The sequence below is a fragment of the Chaetura pelagica genome, unplaced genomic scaffold, assembly GCF_000747805.2.
Source record: "Chaetura pelagica isolate M959 unplaced genomic scaffold, ChaPel_1.0 scaffold344, whole genome shotgun sequence".
NCBI lineage: Eukaryota > Metazoa > Chordata > Aves > Apodiformes > Apodidae > Chaetura > Chaetura pelagica.
Genome location: NW_009953098.1, coordinates 11,187,655 through 11,205,975, shown reverse-complemented (window position 1 = coordinate 11,205,975; position 18,321 = coordinate 11,187,655). Strand labels below are relative to the sequence as shown.

General features: G+C 34.5%; 1 protein-coding gene across 1 annotated transcript in view; it reads left to right on the top strand.

Moving 5' to 3' along the window:
- The window catches only part of DIAPH2 (diaphanous-related formin 2), a 195,346-nt gene that overhangs the window by 79,604 nt on the left and 97,421 nt on the right, over positions 1-18,321 (top strand). Inside the window, exons 23-24 of the mRNA XM_009997260.1 lie at positions 3,243-3,372; positions 16,032-16,156. Of these exons, the coding sequence (XP_009995562.1) occupies positions 3,243-3,372; positions 16,032-16,156 (255 nt within the window). The remainder of the gene's footprint in view (positions 1-3,242; positions 3,373-16,031; positions 16,157-18,321) is intronic.

Sequence of the window (18,321 nt, the reverse complement as noted above, 5' to 3'; positions counted from 1 at the left end):
ACCAAACATTGTCCCAAGGTTTGTTTTGCTTGCCATAAAGCCTGCTACTTTTTCTTTTTCTTAAGCAGGTTTAGAACAAGGAAAAGAATTTCTCACTAGTTTTAAACACTACTTGCCTAAAATAAGAACTGCTTCAGTAGGAGTTTTAAATTAAGACCACCTGGCTTAATGTTTTAAAATGTTGGTAGTTTCTTTATCTAATTTTTTTACTTTTTTTTTTTTTCCCCCGTGTCTCACTGTAAGAGATACTTGATGGGACAATGTAAGACGTAAGTTAAAAACCAGTATTATCCTCTGAATACTGTTGTTCTGGAAAGACTTGCCCTGTTAGGGAACAGAATTTATAATCAATCTAGCTAACTGTGAGTTCTGTGTAAGTTTTTAGCTGCTTTTTACTGTAGGTCGATGTTTTGCCCAAAGACAAGGATTTAAGTCTCAGAAAAAAGAACCAGAAAACATTTTGGGATAAGGGGAATCAAACCAGTGGATAATTGATCAGAATTTTACAAGTCTTCATGTTTAAGTTTTTAGCTTGAGGTTTTGAGGTCTTTTTCTGTTTTAGATAAGTGATTTAAACTATCTTTAATATCAGTGGACTTTGGGTCCATAAAAAAGAGATTTAAATTTTGAGCCAGCTGTCATCAAGGTAGAACTCATGTCTGTGTGTACATGTTTCTATAAGCAGAATACACAGAGTTGTTTGAATGATGAGATACCCTAATGTGAAGAATTCACTTTTCAGTAAAAACTGATTTGCTAATTGATTTTTTTCTGTCATCTTTGAACAATCTTAGGATTATCTGTTTAGTAGATGGTAGTACTTATGTTCTATGTTCTGAAAAAAGAAAAGAAAAAAGACAGGTATTGAATTGGGATAAATGTTTGGTATTTTGCAAAATAAATGTTTTTAAAATACAGCTGATAATGTCATACACAGTAATCTGTTATTGTGTAACAAAAAAAATTAAGAAAATTTGAATTAAAACCTGTCTGGTCATAACTAAGAAGCTAATTCCTATATAGTAATTGGAAATCCTTAAAAACAGATTATCTTTCTGGATGTTATATTGCAGTCTATGATGTTATTGAAGAAAAAAAATGATTTGTAAACAGCCTTTGGCAGAAGACAGAGAACTTAATTTTGTTCAAATAAGAGAGATCAATATTAGAATTCATGTGCTGTATCAAGGCTGGCAAGCAGAAGCACCTACTCTGATGTAGGCACTAGAGCATTCATGATTGCCTAAGTGTTAAGTGCTCTGTGAAAATATTAATATGGCAGAAAAAGTAAAGTTCAGGGAGGCTGCTATAGTAATTCACTAAAAGTGAATCTTTTTACCAGTTGTTGCATCTTAAACTTGCCCTTTGCCAGAGATTTTGTTTATAAAAGGACAATGTAGCTTTGTGCTGAAGGGCAATCATGCTATTGTAAATATGATATTAGTGTTGGTGACAAGGCATGTTCCTGGTGTAAGCTGAAGACAAAACAATTTTGTCCGTTTGGAGAAAAAAAATGCCTATGCACTTGATGATGTCAGAGAGATCAAAGACAGGAAATCCTACAGTTCTTGTTCACAGACAAATTGAAATGCAGTTTCTTTTTACCACGCAGATGTTGAGCCACTAAATCTATTTTTTTTTTTTTTTTTTTTCCCAAGTTGGAAACACTTCTATGTGTGTAACACATTAAAACCTTTTAACTGCAAACCATTACTGAGCATTGTTTAGTCCTTAATCACCGAATCGGTATGAATTAAATTGCATTCTTAATTGCCTAAATACCTTATATTTTTAAAAGCCTGTTTTTCGACTGCACTCATTTGTTCTTAACAGGGTAATCCCTAAAGCTGAAAGGCCTGTATTAAATTGAACATCGATGGCAAGCCTGTCACGAGGATTATAGAATTAGAACTTCTAGTGATTTAGAGAATGGGAAAACAAATAGGAGATTTTACACACACATTTATTATTTCTTCTTAAATCCTTAATTTCATTTGTTGTGTGTGTTATAGCTTACTTCTCTATAAGAACTGTCCTAAAGGTTTTAGTAAAATTGAGTTAAAAAAATCTTTACAGATGTACTTGTAATACTGATTCTATATAAAATGTGAAGTATGCCCATCTTGAACTCTTGCATACCCCTATTTGCTCTGTTGCCTTTATACATAAGGCATAATCTCTACTTCCAAAGAATCTTCAATCAACTCATATATTGTTTCTTTATCTCTGCATAAAAATGGAGTAACTAAATTTAAACTTAATTTAATTTTCACGTTCTCTTAAGTTCATGATGTTCCTTTGCATATACACATGCACTCTGCCACGGGATTTAACCGTAACTATAAAAGTTCACTTGGAAATTTGCTTGTAGGCCTGTATTTTAACTATTAGTTCAGAACTATTTTTAAAAATAATAAACTGATTCTAGCAGTTGAAACATTAAGGTTAATGGGAACAGAGAGTCTTACCACCTTCAAGATGACCTTTATTTCAGACCACTAAAAATTGCCTTCAGTTGAAAGGATAATAGTGAAACTGCAATAACCCATTGCTTCCCTCTGTGGGCAGTTTTCATGCAGCTTTTCATAAATAAACCTAAACATACTGAGGTTCCTTTACTTTGGCTTTTCTATTGTCATTTTGTATTCCAGTAGGGTGGGGTGCATTTATTTCATGTATCTGTATAGAATTTGTCTAAATGTCTTTAGGATAAAGCAATATGCTTTAGATTCTGCTTCAGTAAAAAAATATGGATTTATGACTAGGAGTTTCTTTAACTTGGTCAGTAAGAGACCAAATTCTGACTTTTAGTATGCTGTCCAGCTATACAGCATTTCAAAGAGGTTCCTTTACCAATCTGGCAGTGGAGGGCATTGAAAGAATGAACTACATTCTGTTCTGTTTAATCTCTGTTCACAGCTATTTTTTTTTAATCACAGTGAGCATTCTGAACTGGTGTGGCTAAACTTAATGACTTGATGGACTATCTTCACATTTTTTTCTCAGCATAATTATTATTTTAAAATACAGCATAAGGATAGATTCCCTTTATAGTCCTAAAGTATAAAGAATTGCAAAAGTTTCATTTTTTAAGAATTTGCTTCATTTGCAGGCAACCAGTGTAGGCAACTTTTTTTTTCTGTCAAGTTTACATCTACAATATTCACTTTATTAAAGCATCTTATGAAAATAAGTAATTTTTTTAAATATTTTTTTTTCTTTCTCCTGGCTTCACTTTTTAGATTCGAGATACTAAATCATCAGATCAGAAAACAACCCTATTGCATTTTCTGGCAGAAATTTGTGAGGAGAATTACCGTGACATCTTAAAATTTCCAGATGAATTGCAGCATGTTGAGAGTGCAAGTAAAGGTAAGCAAATAGATAAACACCTAAAGATAATATCTCTTTGCTTTGACAGTAAATACTCCCAGCATTTAATTTTAGGTTGTAGGATTACGTAACCTGTAAGCATTGATAATCCACTTGGATTTTCATTTTCTGGTATTTATTGACATGAGAAAAAGCGAGAAGGGGAAGACAGTCATAAAATAACTTTTTTTCTTCTGAAGTAGTTTATGGAAATAATACAGCATATTTCAGTGAAGTACTTAAAAAAAATCATGTATCAGAAGTTGTGTAAGCAGGGTAATGCTGATGTTTAGTTTACCATTAAGTCTTTGAAGTCTTGTTGCTTGAGAGTTAACAACCATGTGTGCCTGTGTCTCCGTGCACAGTATGTTTTTCATTTCAACACTTGATTTAACACCTGATTGGAGAATAACAAATAATCTTCCTCAAGTTCCCAGACTGCTTATGAAAGATATAGTTTAATTATACTGTACAGTCAATGATTAGTAGTTATTGTATTCTTGGTTAGTCAGCAGTATAGCCTGGTGAATCTGATAGAAAACCGCATTCATTTGCTGTTGTATATATTTTTCTGTGAAACATACTCTGCTGCTTGGCACTCTTAGCTATGGAAAGGGAAGGCTGTGACAAGGCTGATCAAGATATTCTAAGCTGTTTCATTTTGACTGGGCACATGTAAAGGTCTCTTAAGTTTCTCCTGTGGCTCACATTGTACCTGCAGGTCTGAGATTTCTGTGGTTTTGATTCAAAGCCTCTGATGTTCAATAAGTTGACTTGAAGAATTAAGCCATAAGAGTTAGTAAAATTTAGTTCAGTGATAGCATCCAAAATATGGAAAGCATACTAATAGGAGCCAAATCACGAACAATCCTGATCCTTAGAATATGTATGGAAAAGGTTTTAATCCAGTTAAATTTGTCTAATTCTGTAAGATAAAGGCTCATTACATTTCCCTTAAATAGCGTGGATTTCTTACCAGAAGCATAAATTATAGTTACTTTTTCGTGGCCAGGCATTCCTTTCAGACCTTCTTTGCTCTCTGTAACAAAGCAGATTTTTGCAATTTGCTTCAGTTATTCCCCATGGTACTTTTTGGATTTTGTATAATTATTGTGTTCATCCACTCTTGTCACATGCCATCACTTGTGCTCTGTAGGTAGTTAACATGCTTTGTGTGGATGAGAAGATTGTCAAGTCCTGTTTATTGTTTCATGGTTTATAAACCAGTGGTTTCAGGTTAATGTTTCCTGTAGGAGGCTTCATTTGGAATAATTTGCTATGGATATGAGGGCACTGACATCACATAGTTATACATAAAACTGAAAGTAAATCTACCAGAATCTTTGTATGAACTTTAAATAAATAAATAAGAGCAAAACAGGTGACAGCCTCTTTTCCTGAGCTTTATGTTGCTTACTTTTTAGGCAGAAGGCAACCTCGTAATTTGAACTACACATAAAATGCCAAATGAAAAACTTCCATGTTTAACTTCTTAAAATCATGGGTGTATTTTTTTATTTTCACACAAATAAAAAGAAAGTCTTGTTTTGCTTTAATTTTTGCATAAGAAAAAAGAACTAGCATCTGAACAATGGAGGAATGATTCTCTTTTTAACAAATAGCAGATTAAGCATAAAACTGGATTTTAATATGGAAAGGTCAATGGGATTAGATGAACTGCCCATGCATGTAGTAAAATCTTCAATAATCTGATATTAGGTATTATAAAATATTTGATCTTTTTAAAGATGGGAGATCAACTTAGAGGTTTATGAAAAGCAAAAATAATTTAGAAAACAGTTTTATCCTGGAAAGTATAAACGAAGGTCAAACTGATAATCAGGAGAAGATTGTAAAATCATTCCTTCTCATATGAAGCAGACTATGAAAATAAAACTAATTAAAAAATCACAAGATTTTGACAAACTGGATTATGTGATGGAAGTGATTCTCATTTACCTTACCCCAATCTGCAGTGTTTCCCTCTTGTTCCCCTACAGCTGAAACTATGCAAAGCCTTTAATCATATTTATATCTTGTTTGCTTGTTATTCCAGTTGATGCTTTTCATGGTATTTGCTCTTACTATTTTATAGTCTGGGATTTTATTAAACACCTGACAATGTCTCAACACTTTCTTCAGGTTCAATCAACCAAAAACTTCCCAACAAAAACAAGAAGTACCTTCCACAAATCAAATAAAAAGTCTGCAATTTCTAAACAAAGTTATATTGTTAAAAGTATAATTTGAAATTCCTTAGAAAAGATAGATATTTTTTGACCTGAAACTCCTGATTTTTAAGCCTCCCAGAAATCATAAAAAGAAATATATAACACATAAAATTGAGAGGAAAAGGATTGCCCATATATTTTATAATAACAACTTAACTATTGCTCTTAAAATAAAAAATTATAGCATCACAGTTCGTGGTTTAAACATTTAAAATACATATTTAAAATACAGCCATTTATTTTTCAGTTGTCCTGTTTCTCTTAAGTTGAACAATTCTTGACATGCTTGTTACTTGCTTGCGTTTTCTGTCAAGAGTGGATGTTACTGGGATTTGTTGAGTGAAGTTACTGAGCTTGTGTTGTCCCACTGGTGGTTACTTCAGAAACAGGTGGAATACGGAATGCTGTTGTCTGTGCTTGACTGTGTGCTGTCCTGACATGTTGGACAAGGGGAAGTGATACCTCCTGTGTATAGACAGGGTATGGATTTTAAGGGTAGCTCAGCAGTTACACAGGACTCCCAAGAAGAGCTAAAATCCAAGTGAAGGGCTGAGCTGAACTGTGGATGCAGTATAGATAATAAAGTCTCTTTCAGAAATTATGAGTGTTCTTCCTAGTGCTTAACATACAGAATTCTGTGCCTGAGATGAAGGTTTACCACTTAATTCTTTTACTGTATTGTTAAAATAAAGCATTCTGAGTAAAATCAAGTGAAAGATGCCTTAGGGGAGGTGAATTATGTCTTTGCAGTAGCTTAGAAAGTACTAATAACAGGAGCACAGATTTCTCACTCACTTCAACACAAAAACTTTATTTCTTTAATTTGCAAGCATATGGTTCTGACAGTTGTGGCATCTCTCTAGAAAGGACATAAGTAATCAGAAGCACTATGGATTGCAAATATGTATTACTTAGTATATGGTTAAAATACTGTTAAAATACCAAGTTTTAAATTCTGTACGGGTACTTCACAGTGACTTCATGTCATACTTTTAGAGAGGGGAAATTATTTTAAAATGTTCTGTGCCATTGTTGCTTTAAAGTATAGCAATTTAAAACATGTTCATAACTAGTAGTCATTTTTCTGTCAAACAAAAGTTTTATAGTTTGTTGCAGCAAACAAAAATGTTTTTACAGAGAGCTCTGCAGTGTTTTCCACCTTGCGCAGTTTAAATTGCTGGAACAGATTTTGCCCAATCTGGCACATTAGTGGATATAAAAGAGACAATGCCTTCTGGCATGAGAAGTTTAATGCCTGCATCTGTGGCTTTTTTCCCCATAATAGAATCTGAAGTTGGCATTTTGCATCATAATCAAAAGTCAATCTTGCACTGTATTGTGACTTATATAATTCTTTTCATTCACATAAACTCCAATATTGAAATATCAGAAACTCTCTCAGTGTGTTTTCCTGAGTATAGTAAATACACAGGTACATCAAATACTAGAGGATTGTTTCTCTAGTAACACTCCTGTACTTGCATCTAGCTTTGCCATATTGGTGGCAGCTTATGCATCATCTCATTAAAAGTTTTTCAACAGGCATATTGTTCTTCATTGACAAGCATCAGAGGAAGACAGGGAAGCAAGAACTTCACCGTTAGTTTTTTCTTTGGTTCCCATGTGCAATTTCTTAAAGAGATCCTGTTGGAGACTCAGTAGGATTCTGGATTGGCTTACACTCTGCATAATTGCTTACTAAATTTTCACAGTCTGTAAATATTTTGAGGTTTTATTTAATTTCTATTTTTTAATGTGTGATAAATGGTATGCAAAATTGTAGTTCTGAATTCTGAAGCTATATTTTGAGGCTACAATTTGGATTCTACATGAAACGAAGTCCTTTTGTATGGCATACATTCTATGAATCTGTTTCTCTTCCTGAAGTGTAAATATCAAGGGCAAAATTAAAGAATAGTTCCAATTACTCTCATGGGCTGTTTAAGAAATTAAAGCATTTAAGAATTTCTGACTGTAGTTAAACCAATTCAGATTTGAAGACTGCTTTAAATGACTTCTCAAATTATGTAATCCATTTAGAATTCCTTAATACCAGCCACAAGAGAGATGAAAGCTACAAAACAGCACCTACTCTTTGGTTTTTTTTCTTTGTGTTTGTTTTTTTTCCCATTAAATTTTAATTCTCCTTATCTGTGCTTGAATTTGCACATTCATTGAGGTGATAATGTTGTTATACTCCTGGAAGCATGGCTTGCACTTCAGTTAATAGGAGAGACCAAACTCCTGTTACAAGTTGAGAGCCTGAAGGGTGATCTGTTGGATGAAATTGCACAACACCTTCTGTAGTCAGTTTTTACTAACAACAGATAGTTTATGTTAAAAAGCTTTGCTCCCTCTCTTTTTTTGGTCTTCCCTGCTTTCTGCAGTTTCTGCATACATGCACCACTGAAAATTATTCCATAGCTGCTTCACCATGATTTCCAGCATGTGAATACCAGTTTGGTGTACAAACTAAGCAAAATTGAACTATGGAGAAATTCTGACAGTCCAAAATATGGGCTTTTGAAATAAACACAGCAGAATTTAGCATGTTCAGTTAGCACTTTGAAATCTGGATGTAGTGAGAGGAAAATAAACATAAGTCCAGTTGTTTCCTTCCCTTTCCTCAATTATAATTTGCCTGACACCTTTGCCAAGAAGTGTTGCTTCAGTTTGATAATTTATAATAGATACTAATTTTGTACTTATAAGCTCTATTTTCAAAATCAACTCAGGTTGTGAGAGCTTGAAAGACATTTGTAATTAAATTAACATCAAATGTGAGTTTCTGGAGGAGATACCAATATTGTCAGAAGAATGCTACTGAACACAATGCTCTTCTCACTGATCACCTCTGATATTTACAGTTACGCTTCTGAAGTTGGGACATATTTTCTACAAGATTTTTGTTGGTAATAATAAAAGTAAGTTCACATTCAAATGATAAAGCATATACTCCACAATGTACTATTTTTGCAGTTTACTCATTGAGGTAAACATGAGAAGTTAGGTGAAAAAGCTGGTATTGACAAGAGAGGTCGGAAGAAGTCGGAGGCTGGCACACACTCAGAGCTTACGGCAGTCACAAAAATAAGAACAACACTTGTCAGGATTCAACCAGAAGGAATCTTATGGGCTGAGAGATTATTTTTTTTCCTGTTTTAGAAAACTGGTTGGATAATGTGACCTGTCCAAAGCAAGCGAGTTCATGTTCCAATATATCATTTAGGAGGTCTATGACTTTGTACTGTGCTGTGTTTTGGAAAGGAGTTTTAACTGGTTTATGTCCATCATGACAGCATAAAGGCATTTTGGGCTCCTGAGGCACTGTTTGTCATTTATAATTGATTCTTAATGTCTGGATAAGTTGTGTTATGAGCTTCAGAATTATTCTTTTATTCTAAAAACACGTACATAAGCACATAATTGCTGGAACAGAGACAAGCAGAATCATTCCATAAACAAGAGTATAGTACAGTTCTGTACATAGGCTGATATTAAACACAAGCTGCCCACTGAAATGTCTCTTTGTTCTGTGGATATATTGAGTGTTTCAGGATCATAAGCACTGTGAATTCTGGAGCTCCAGAGGAAAGAAGACATGCTGCTTGTGACAATTCTCATTTTAGGCCTAACAGGCAATGTTGGTGGTTTGTTGTTGGCTTTTTTTTTTTCCTCCTCCCACTATCTCACTTGTCAAGGCAAGCTTGTTAATGGCATTTGCACTTCAGTGCGTGTAATATTTAAATTAAATTTCATCACTTTAGATGGCAGATATTGTTATTCTGAGAAGCTGAAAATCTGTTCAGTTTGTACCCAAAATTTGTGGTTTATAACTTTTTAGCTTGTGTGATATAGTTTTTTACAGATGTGTTTAAAATCTGTCATCCTTTTCTTAAACTGTATCAGCTGTATCTGGTTTTTTTTCTGTCTTAAGACACGAAAATATTGAATACATTTCAAGCACTTGATGGGGATGATTTTAGGTCTTGATACCTGTTAAGATATTTTTTGGATAATGATAAGTCTCCTTCCTTTCTATAGATGGAGAAAAATATTGCAATCTAGAGCTTCTGCACGTGTCTCATTAAACATAATCTCCAACTGAAAGATAATTAGTGTCTTAAATGGAATCTCTCTTTAAACTCTAAAGGCAAGAGCTACTTGGAACTGGATAAAGTGCTCTTAACCTTAACATTGTGGTTCACCTCAGCTTGCAAATGGATAGAACAATAGAATCAATGTACAGTGGCTTTATTTTTGGTTAATTAGGATAATGATTTTACTGTAGATGTCTGAAATGACAAAGCATAGCTCTGTCATTGCCTCCCTTTACCACCCTGTTGTGATAAGGCAACTAGAATGCAGAGACCCTGCTAGTGAATGAAAACCTAGCATGCAAATTGGAAATACAAATGCACATCTATGTGTGATATGTATCTGTTAAAAATTCTATTTAAAAGCTTTTGCAAATTACATGTTTTCATTTACAGTACCTTGTCATAATATATAAACAAAACATTACCATTTGGACAGAGTTGGTGTTTTTCCTCAACTTCAAAAGATAGAGAGAAGTCTGTGGGAGATTTACAGGAAAAATTTCTATTATGTGTGATGTATTGACTGTTAAGCATAAGTAGTGTCAGAATATTTACCCTTTTATAGAAAAAAGAGGAAGATGATGTGCCCTAGTTAGTTAGGGTACTGTTGGATTTTTCCCTTTGATCCCAAGGTGTTTAAACCTCCACTCCTAAGCATTTCTAAAATTTCTTTTGAGCCTATGAGCTTAATATTCTTTCTTTTTCCATATATGGGGTTCTGCTTTGAAATTTAGACATTAGTTGGCCTGAGTATGTGCTTTTCAATACTTTTCTGAAGGAGGAGTGTGTGCTTGTAGGAGGCTTGACTGGATGTAATATTAAGTCTGTCTAATGCCACTTGTCTCGACTGTTCATGTAGTTTCTTCTTCAGAACTTCTAATGTTTGAGTTTGGTTTCCCATTTTTCATGGGGAGAATATTTCAATGTAGAGTTATTTTTACTGTTCAAGTTTGTTCTAAGTCTATATGCCAGAGGGACGGACGCCATCCAGAGGGACCTGGGCAAGCTAGACAAGTGGGACCAGGTGAACCTCATGAGGTTCAACAAGGCCAAGAGCGGGGTCCTGCATCTGGGCTGAGGTAACACAAGATATGAATACAGGCTGGGGAAGGTCACGCTTGAGAGCAGCCCTGTGGAAAAGGACCTGGGGGGTACTAGTGGATCAACTAGTGGACCAACAGCATCCTGGGCTGTATCAAAAGAAGTGTGGTCAGCAGATCGAGAGAGGTGATTCTGCCCCTCTACTCTGCCCTGGTCAGACCTCACCTAGAACATTGCATCCAGCTCTGGTGCCCCCAGCACAAGAAAGATGTGGACCTGTTGGAATGTGTCCAGAGAAGGGCCACAAAAATGATCCGAGGGCTGAAGCACCTCTCCTATGAGGACAGGCTGAGGGAGTTGGGGCTGTTCAGCCTGAAACAGAAGGACCTCAGAGTGGCCTTCCAGTACCTGAAGGGGTCTACAGGAAAGCTGGAGAGGGTCTTTTTACAGGGGCTTGCAGTGAGAGGACAAGGGGTAATGGTTTTAAGCTGAAAGAAGAGAGATTTAGGTTAGAGATCAGGTGGAAATTCTTCAGTGTGAGAGCGGTGAGACACAGGAACAGGCTCTCCAGAGATGTTGTGGGGGCTCCATCCCTGAAGGTGTTCAAGGGCAGGTTGGACGGGGCTCTGAGCAGGGTTCTAGTGGGAGGTATCCCTGCCCATGCAGGGAAGTTGGAACTCTATGATCTTTATGATCCCTTCCAACTCAAAAAAATTCTGTGATTCTGAGATACGCACACTGTGGTACTCAGAATCCTCGAGCAGGCTGCAGCAGCACTGTCCACCTAATTCCAAGAGAACATTAATTCTCTTAATAAATATAAACGAACTTGGTGGTATGAATTGAGTAATCAATGGTTGTAATTCCTGCAAATTGGTACTTGCTCACCCATTTCCCTTTAAACTGCTTTTCATACTTCTGTGAAAGGCTACTTCCATCTGCCTTCAGGCAGTAAGAAATAAATAATGATTAGTATGCTCAGAATGGAGCTATGGCCCCAAAACTGTTTAGATTTACAAATCCACTAGTTCACTTGCTTCGCATAGACTTGCCTTTGCTTACTGAAGTCATTGGCTCCTCTCACTTTGGAGTTTTTAGTAAACATGGGCATGGCCATTGCTCATTTGCATCATGATCAGAGACCCTTTGAATTAATGATGCAGGAGATGCTGCATCTAATCAACATATATCATTTCACTTATTGTTACAGGAAAGACTCTTAGTCTAATACAATCTTATTTGGAAAAGATTAGTCTGTCCTTTGGAACTATTACTTGATTACTGTATATATATAAAATGCTTAGCGTGACTGTGGGGACTAGCTAGCATTTGACATTAACATGAAATTAACTGCTTGTAGCATTTTTCTAGGGCTAAAGTGGTCTACTAGATACTCACTAAGCCTTCCTTAGCATGCAGCCTGTGCAACTGCTGTCTCCAAAATAAGTGGATGGGATTGGTTTTTTTCCACAGAGCGGGAATTAATGCAGTGAAAATATTACAGTGAAGAAAAAAAAATACCATCTTTCATGTCAAAATGGCATTGTGTATTCTCTTCAATGACTGAGGGTTTCTATTATAAATAATAATAGAAAAAATAATTTTTCATCAGCTGTAGATTTAATGATGCTTGATTAACTGAACCACATTCAGTTTTAGTGCAGAGAGAATATTGGGATATCAAGGTGCTTATATTAGTCTTCCACTAACTAGCAAGAGAGTTGCCATATATTAATGTACATGACTTCATATTCACCTTGCTTATATTAATCCTATATGTTAATAGTAATGATGTGGGGTAATGATTTAGTTAGTTGAAATGTAAGTGTTTAATTTCTGATATTGGATTTTTCCTGTGTCTCAAAAATCCCTTTATTATAGTGGTTTGAGGTACAGATGTTAAAGATGCTGTATTTCTTTCAATCTTAGAGTTGCAGCAGCTAGTACAGGGAAATGTCCAGGCTTCTTGCAGACTGTTTCCTTTTTTTGGGTGGAACTCCTCATTCCAATGGTTGGGCATATTGGAGGGTATTTTTTTCTAGTTGTTGCTGATGGTTTTTTCTTCTTTTTCCTGTTTTTAGTATTTGCCTCATTGTTCCTTCCATGATATCAGATATTTGTCCATTGAATTTAGTTGTTTTCTTTCTCCTGCTGCAACACTAAGAGAACAGTGTTGTAGAATCATGGAATGGAACCTGATGCAGTAACATTAAATGGAATATTTTTGTAATTACTGCAACAGAGAGATTCCCAGTAACAGTTCTTGAGCAGTTGTTTGAGTGCCACTGAAGACCAGATGCTATGAGAATAGTGCTATTAGGATGTGTAACTTTCATGTGGAGTGATGGGCTAATTGAAGGTGCAGGAGATTTTGCCTTGCTATTGCCATCTTTAGGAATGTAGTGAGAGAGACAGTCTGTTTAGTGTGTGCATTTAGGGAATGGTTTCAAAGAAATGGCATTTTGCTTCCAGCAGAGTTCATGCTTTCATAAATTAAAACCTTGAAAACCTTGAAAGAAATTAACATGTTTTTCTCTGAAAGAGTAAAAGGTATTCATGCTGCCACCTCTTCACATTACTTTAGTGGTAAATCTCTAATAAACCAGTTTTATGGGAGGAAATGCAGATATTTTATTGTAATAGATACATGTTTCCTATTACATGGTCTTTTTAAGTTAGCCTTGCAGAACAACAGCTTCACAAATTATTTGAACAAAAACTTGTACATTTACCTGGGGTAGGAAAAAAAGGGAATGAAAATCAACATTCTGCAATACTTGTTGATAATTCAGAGTGAATGTAGAAGTTAGTTGTGGGAAACAGTTTTTGAATACAGCCTTCATGCTTGGTTAGAGTTCCTTCAGACTTTCAGTCAGTATGCACTTAATCTAAACTGTTTTCTAAGCTTAGCTTTGTAAAACAATTACTGCAAGTGCTTTTCTTACATTTTAATCAAAAAGGTTAAGATTTCTTATTTGTCATTGCTTGCTAAATTTCTTTGCACTTTTGAATTTTGGACAGAAATAGCTACTCTTGCTATGCAGTCATGCATTTAAATATTTTCAAATTGCTGAGAACAGTTAGATTTTATCTGTTACATTGCCTGTTTACTTACCAGCTGCTATTCTTTTTACCAACAAAATTAGCATTTGCTTCCTCCTAATTTATTTTTCAGTTGTAGCATTTTATTTCGGTGCTGCTTGCCTCCCTATCCAACTACATAACAGCCTATAAAAATGTTATAGTATTTCAAGTTCTTCAGTCCAAGCAAAAATCTGTGCTCCTTTTCTGATAATAATATCAAATGATTAAACTAATGCATCTGTAACCTAAAAGCTTTGATAATGTTTATTCCTCAGATGGCTTTAGTGGTTCATTTCAAGGTTAACTTTTGCATGTGAAGTTAATAGCCACAAGGATGCTGTGATCAGTATAGATTTTATTTGTTTGATTTTTTCCCTCAAAGTTAAATTAAGCTTAAAAACCTATTTCACTATTTTAAGATTGTGATTTAAAGTTCCTTTGGTACCTGGTATAAAGTGGATAAAGCAGAAAATGGAGTCAAGTTTAGGTCTGTGATAAAGATAGCTGTGTTGGTGCCTTATGTACTTGAACATGCTTATGAATAGTAAAGTCAGTGATGTTATGGCTGATATAAGTCAAGACTTAGAAAGAAGACAGGAAGCAGTTTCCAGAACAGAAATATTTGTTTACAAGATTTTTATTTCCTGTATACTGTTTTTCAAACTGTCTTCAATCAATTTTTGGCTACTATCTAATGTCACATAGTTCACAGCACAATTTCTTAGACTACAAGGAAACAGAAGAAGAAACTGTTTGGAAAAACAGTGTATGCAACTTCTGGACAAAGGGCTTCTGGTCAAAAAAAGAGCAAAAAACCCCTTTAAAAAAAATAAATAAAAAATCATGTACTTATCTTGTTGAGTACACTGGTAAGGAAATCTACATTTACCTTTATAGAGCAATTACCTGCAGTTAATAAGGAGCATTGAGTTAGCCAATCCCTGAAGAGTAGATAACACACTGGATGTTCTCATCTCTGATTCCACATACCAACAGTTGTTTGTGGCACTGGCTTTTTGAGAAGTGACCAGGATTATATGCACTGTCACTAAAGATTAAGTAGTTTGTAGAGTCTAAATTGCCTCTGAAATAGGGTATGCTTGAAATACTCTGTTTAGGGGAAGGACTTAATATGGTTCAGATGTTACAATGTTAGTTGGGGAAAGGTGGTGTTGAGATTGCCTGGTCTTGAAGGCTCGTAGTTGTAAACTATGTGAGAGGAGACAGAGAAAAGAAGATAGAATTTAGTTCTAAAATGCATCTTTAGCTTGAGAGAAGGGGCTTGTCAAACTGCTGGTTATCACTGAGAATGAGAAGCAGATTTTGTGGATCATGTTATAAAACTCAGTATTATATGTTCAGTTTGTTTTTAATATTGCAATTTGACCAAAATCTTCTTTGTAGAGAAGATTATGTGGTCACTTTTCATCTTGTTCTGGAATTTCTTGTGGTATGGTATTGCCTCACCTTCAGAATTGTGATGTCATGAGTTCCAATGGAGACTTCTCTCCTGAGGTATCAATTAGTGTTATTTAATGCAAATTGCAGTAATAGTGGTTTCCATTAGACTAGCTTATGATGGTGTTTCTTTTGAGTAGCCTCTCATTTTTGTACTGTACCATCTTTAACTTTTTAGAATTATCAGTAGCTTTTATTATTCAAATGAACCTTTGATGTTGACAGAGGGTTTCATAGATGTTGGTTTCAAGAAATCAGTTTAATTTCAATAAAAGAAAAATATTTGATCTTTTCTCTGTCTGTTCCTTAAATCATTTCTGTAACTGAGTATACGCGTTAACAAGATCATTCATTTAACCAAGTACATGCATTAATAAGGTAAAATCTCTTTGAACTTCAGTTACTTTTTACTCTTTGAATTAGATTTAAAAGAATGAAATATTAGAATTTTTACCAATAAATTCAAATGGAAATTGAATAATTTGAGCTAATGGTAGAATTAAGTGGTGACATTTCAACATAAAGTATGATGATTTGGTATATTACATTAGATATTTTCACTTAATTTTTATGAAGAGTAGAATTTTTATGAGCAGTAATTCATAAAAATATGAGTCCACTTAATGGAATAATTCTCCTTTAAGACAATTTATACTGCCATTGTTTTTTCCCCTTCTGATACCCTTTCTGAAACCTGGAAACTTTATACTCATTGTCTTTTTTTTTTTTTCTTCTCTCTCTTTAGTTTCAGCCCAGACTCTCAAGAGCAACCTTGATTCCATGAACAGTCAGATCCAGCGTCTAGAAAATGACATAAAAAATTTCCCTAAAACACAAGATGAACATGATAAGTTTGTAGAAAAGATGAGCATATCCTTTTTGCATGTCATCGTTCCTGGTGTGAACATTCTGGTCGTCTGGTTAAGTATTTACAGCACTTGAAATTGAGCTTTAAGTCTCTTCTTCCATACTTTTTTTCACAGAGAAAAGGATAAAAGTACATGTTGAAAAACTTATGAGTATAACTTAAAGCATTTATAATTAGACTTCAAAGGAGAAAAGCAGATAGCTTTCTTGAAAGGTAATAGTTATGGTGACCAGTCATAAAATAGTAGTGTGTTTTTTTTTCTCTTAAAGAAATAGTATTTAATGATAATTGTTGAATCCTTTCAATCTAGAAAGCAATCAGCAGTCGAGTTGAGAGTATTTAATATTTTAGCTTCAAGTGTGAAGGGGAGAGTAAAAATTTTGTCACTGGTTGTTATTTAAGGGATCATTTCAGAGGAAAAAAAAATACTTTCCTTTGTACTCAAGAGTGATTTGTCATTTTATTTCTGTAGGAAATAGACTTCTATAAGCACTGGTAAGGAAAATGTTTGAGAATACAAAATGATCTGTCTAGCTCATTTTCCTTCAAAAATTTTCATATATCCAGTGTCAGTTTTGCTCAAAACTATAAAATAATAGGTATGCTATAGATAGAAAAAGCTCACAAAAGTAAGCTAGACCAAGCAGAAGTCACTGTTTTAAAAAAAAATGTAAGTTTTGTACAAAGCATTTTTTCTGTATATGTGGAAGTATTTGGAGTATGATACGTGGCTAAGTCCAAGGCATTTTGTGCATTTCTAGGTGGTTGTATAGTTTGTGTGACATTTATTTTTTCTTACTGCAACTAGACAGAAGTCTTGGATTTGTGGTTTTTCAAAGGAAAAAAATAGAATGTGTAGATAAAAAATAGATGTGTAGAGCCTCTTGTAGTTGCTCATTGTATTTAGTAGGGGGATGTAACAAAAAGGTTCTCCTAACTACTCTGTATTTGGAAGCTAAGTTTTAGTAGGATTCAATGACAGAAATTCACAGGAAGATATTTAATATCTTCTCTATATGGATTTATTATAAGTTTCTGACAAGACTGCAGAAATGCAGCTTAAGGGAGACAACTCATGATTAAGTGGAAAATTGTTTTTTGTTACTTGTGTTCTCTTCCACGGTGTTTTATTTGCAAGGTTAGTTCTACTATTAAAAAAAGCCCACCACGTTTTATTTTCCTGAGGTATATTCACATTAGAAATTTTTGCAATCTAGCTTTGTAATTGTCCTTTGCCTTCTCATCATGTGTGCAGGCTGAATGCTGTCAAGCAAGCCCTGTTTTTGTTCATAAATGAAAGTGACATATTGAAATGCACCTTGTGCAACCATGTTTTCCTGTTTAGTTTGACAGCTTTGTTTTACAGGTAATATACATTATTTTTCAGTTGTGTTAAGTGCTTTGCCATTTGTTGTTTTGCTACCTGGGTATTTATTGAACTTGTAAAAGGTGTTTTGCATCACTCGAGTGATTTGGTGGAGAAAAAAGAGCTACCTAGATAATGTTTACCTTGTTCTGAATTTATTAAAGAGTAATGATAATTTGACGATGCAGAACAGTTCACAAAATACTGATTTTTAATTTTTTATTTTATTTTTTTTACAAGTGAAAACATGAGGATCCTATGAAATTTTTTGAAAATTATTAGAAGTTTCCTGGGCTTCAGTGCACATCCACTGATGTCACAGCTAGATTACCAATTCTTGGTAATTAAAGCAGGCACCCTGAACTTGAGATGTCTGACAGCTTTTATTATACTAGTGAATTTGGTGGCTTGACAAAATAGATAAGACTGTAAGAAATTAACTGATTCTGCCTAAGGATTTCTGTTTTCATAATTAATAGATGACCCGATAAAGAGTGTTTTTCTGTTTTAGAAAGTCATCTCCATTTGTGTCAAGTGATCAAACTGGTTTCTGCTTCTCATTGAATATTCAAATTTTCTACATGCCCGTATTTTGTTGGGTTTGTTTAGACTGAAGAATAAATATTAAGGGGGGCGGGGGAGAAAATAGCATCTTAATCTTCAGTAGGTATTTCTGTTGCTTCTGTCAGATTATTAAAGAATTGTTGCTGATAATGCATCCTGATATTAGAAAGTTAAAGAGTTTCAGGGTAAACATCTCTAATGTGTCTGAACATAATCTCTCACAGGAATTATACTGTA